Below are 2,988 nucleotides of genomic sequence, written 5' to 3' on the forward strand. Positions count from 1 at the left end.
CGACTCAACCCTCCAATGATGGAAGTCGTGAAAAAGGAGATTATAAAGCTTCTCGATTGTGGGGTGATTTATCCAATTTCGGATAGCCGTTGGGTCTCACCGGTTCAAGTTGTCCCAAAGAAGTCCGGAGTCACTGTGGTGAAGAATGCCGAGGACGAGCTTGTGCCAACCCGTATTCAAACAGGTTGGAGAGTATGCATTGACTATAGGAAGCTCAACAACACCACAAGGAAGGACCACTTTCCACTACCATTCATCGATCAAATGCTAGAAAGGTTAGCCGGTCATTCTTTTTATTGTTTTCTTGACGGTTATTCGGGATATAATCAAATTGTCATAGCTCCGGAAGACCAAGAAAAGACCACCTTCACGTGCCCATTTGGTACTTTTGCTTACCGCCGCATGCCATTCGGTTTATGCAATGCACCGGCCACGTTCCAACGATGCATGGTAAGTATTTTTTCAGATTTTATTGAGAAGATTATTGAGGTATTCATGGATGATTTTAGTGTCTTTGGCGATTCGTTTGATGGTTGCTTGGAAAATCTCACATTAATCTTAAAACGATGCATGGAAACTAACCTCGTTTTAAATTGGGAAAAGTGTCACTTTATGGTAAAACAAGGCATAGTTTTAGGGCATATTATCTCTGAAAACGGCATTGAGGTGGATAAATCCAAAATAGATCTAGTACGTCACTCTCCGACTTCGGTTAGAGAGGTTCGTTCGTTTCTTGGTCATGCAGGATTTTATCGTAGGTTTATCAAAGATTTTTCGACGATAGCACAACCTCTTTGCCGTCTCCTACAAAAAGAAGTGGCGTTTGAATTCACCAAGGAGTGCACGGCATCATTAAATCAACTCAAGGAGTTGTTAACCACGGCACCCATCATTGTTCCACCAGATTGGAGCCTACCTTTCGAGCTTATGTGCGATGCGTCCGACTACGCTTTAGGGGCTGTTTTGGGACAAAGGAAGGACAAAAAGCCACACGTCATCTACTATGCCTCACGGACGTTGAATGATGCACAATTGAACTATTCCACTACAGAAAAAGAACTTCTTGCCGTTGTTTTTGCTTTAGATAAGTTTAGATCATATCTAATTGGTACTAAAGTAATTGTTTTCACTGACCATGCAGCATTGAAGTACTTGCTCACCAAAAAGGAGGCCAAGCCACGGCTAATTCGGTGGATGTTGCTACTTCAAGAGTTCGACATAGAGATTCGTGACAAGAAGGGAAGTGAGAATGTAGTGGCTGACCACTTGAGCCGAATGGTGCATAATGAGGAGGCTTTGCCAATTTTGGAGACATTCCCCGATGAACAATTGATGTCCATAAAGGTTAGTGAGCCTTGGTATGCTGATTTGGTGAACTTTTTGGTGACAAAACGAATTCCAAGCACTTACACTAGGCACCAACGTGATAAACTTAGGCATGATGCACGGTTTTATGTGTGGGATGATCCATATTTGTGGAAATTTTGCCCGGATCAAATTGTTCGTCGTTGTGTGCTTGATTCTGAATTTCGTTCAATTTTAAGTTTTTGTCACACATATGCATGTGGTGGGCACTTTGGCACACAAAGAACTGCCCTTAAGGTATTACAATGTGGATTTTATTGGCCTAGTATTTTTAAGGATGCTAGAACTTTTTGCTTAACATGTGATAAATGCCAACGAATGGGTAACATTGGTGCTAGGGACCAAATGCCGCAGGTTTCTATCCTAAATGTTGAAATTTTCGATGTTTGGGGTATTGATTTCATGGGTCCCTTTCCTTCTTCATATGGTTTTATATATATTTTGCTTGCGGTTGATTATGTGTCAAAGTGGGTGGAAGCAAAGGCCACCCGAACTAATGATTCTAAAGTGGTTGCAGATTTTATTAGAACTAACATTTTTGCAAGGTTTGGCATGCCACGAGTGATCATTAGTGATGGAGGGTCACACTTTTGCAACCGGACCATTGAGGCGTTATTGAGGAAATACAATGTCAATCATAAGGTTTCTACGCCTTATCATCCTCAAACTAATGGCCAAGCCGAGGTTTCCAACCGTGAGATCAAGCAAATCCTAGAGAAGACCGTTGGGCCAACAAGGAAGGATTGGAGTTTACGGTTAGATGATGCACTTTGGGCGTATCGTACGGCGTACAAGACACCCATTGGAATGTCCCCCTTTCGGCTTGTCTATGGCAAACCGTGCCATCTCCCCGTTGAGTTGGAGCACAAAGCTCATTGGGCCGTCAAGAAGTTTAACATGAACCTCGATGAAGCGGGAAGTCACCGGAAGTTCCAATTGAATGAGCTTGATGAGATACGGCACGAGGCATACGAGAACGCAAGCATTTACAAGGAAAAGACCAAGGCGTTCCATGATAAGATGATTAGAGGCAAAACGTTCGCAATTGGGCAGAAAGTGCTATTGTTCAATTCCCGTTTACGTTTGTTTCCCGGTAAGTTACGTTCCAAGTGGATTGGACCTTTTGTTATTACTAATGTTTTTATTCATGGTGCAGTCCAAATCCAAAGCTTGAAAACAGGACATGAATTCAAGGTAAACGGGCATCGTTTGAAGCCATACTACGAGAACTTTGAGGAGCATACCGTGGATGACATTCCCTTGCATGCCGTGGACTCCATTAAGGAGTGAATGGGTTCTTCGTCCGGCTGTACGACGTTAAAGCAAGCGCTACTTGGGAGGCAACCCATGCATGCAACAAAGGAAGACCTAGAGAGCACTCCAAATTCCAGATTTGCGTTCCTAAACCCTTCTCTTTGTTGTTGTTTTCATTTATGCCATGTTAAAATTGCTTAGTTGCTGTTTTGTTTGTTTGTTTGTTATTTGTGTTAGTCTATGCTTGAAACATTGAGGACAATGTTTGATTTAAGTATGGGGGGGATAACCAAAGTGTTTTGATGCAAATTTGTAGGGTTTTCTCACTCATAATTTCTAATGTTGTTTTTCACTGTTTTTAAGCCTTTT

The 2,988-nt window shown here is 42.2% G+C and overlaps 1 protein-coding gene across 1 annotated transcript; it reads left to right on the plus strand.

Moving 5' to 3' along the window:
• The first annotated feature begins 2,172 nt into the window (after positions 1-2,172).
• LOC139193131 (uncharacterized) lies at positions 2,173-2,655 on the plus strand. Its single transcript, XM_070816107.1, has 2 exons — positions 2,173-2,458; positions 2,522-2,655. Exons 1-2 carry the CDS (start codon positions 2,173-2,175, stop codon positions 2,653-2,655), a joined length of 420 nt encoding a protein of 139 aa, XP_070672208.1.
• The last annotated feature ends 333 nt before the right edge of the window (positions 2,656-2,988 follow it).

Source organism: Malus domestica, chromosome 16 (assembly GCF_042453785.1).
Source record: "Malus domestica chromosome 16, GDT2T_hap1".
NCBI classification, from domain to species: Eukaryota; Viridiplantae; Streptophyta; class Magnoliopsida; order Rosales; family Rosaceae; genus Malus; species Malus domestica.

Excerpts from the sequence above, each read along its gene's own strand:
- LOC139193131 (XM_070816107.1), top strand. The coding sequence starts at position 2,173 with ATGTCCCCCTTTCGGCTTGTCTATGGCAAACCGTGCCATCTCCCCGTT. Across the intron at positions 2,459-2,521 it reads CCGTTTACGTTTGTTTCCCG|TCCAAATCCAAAGCTTGAAA; the intron begins GTAAGTTACGTT and ends TTCATGGTGCAG.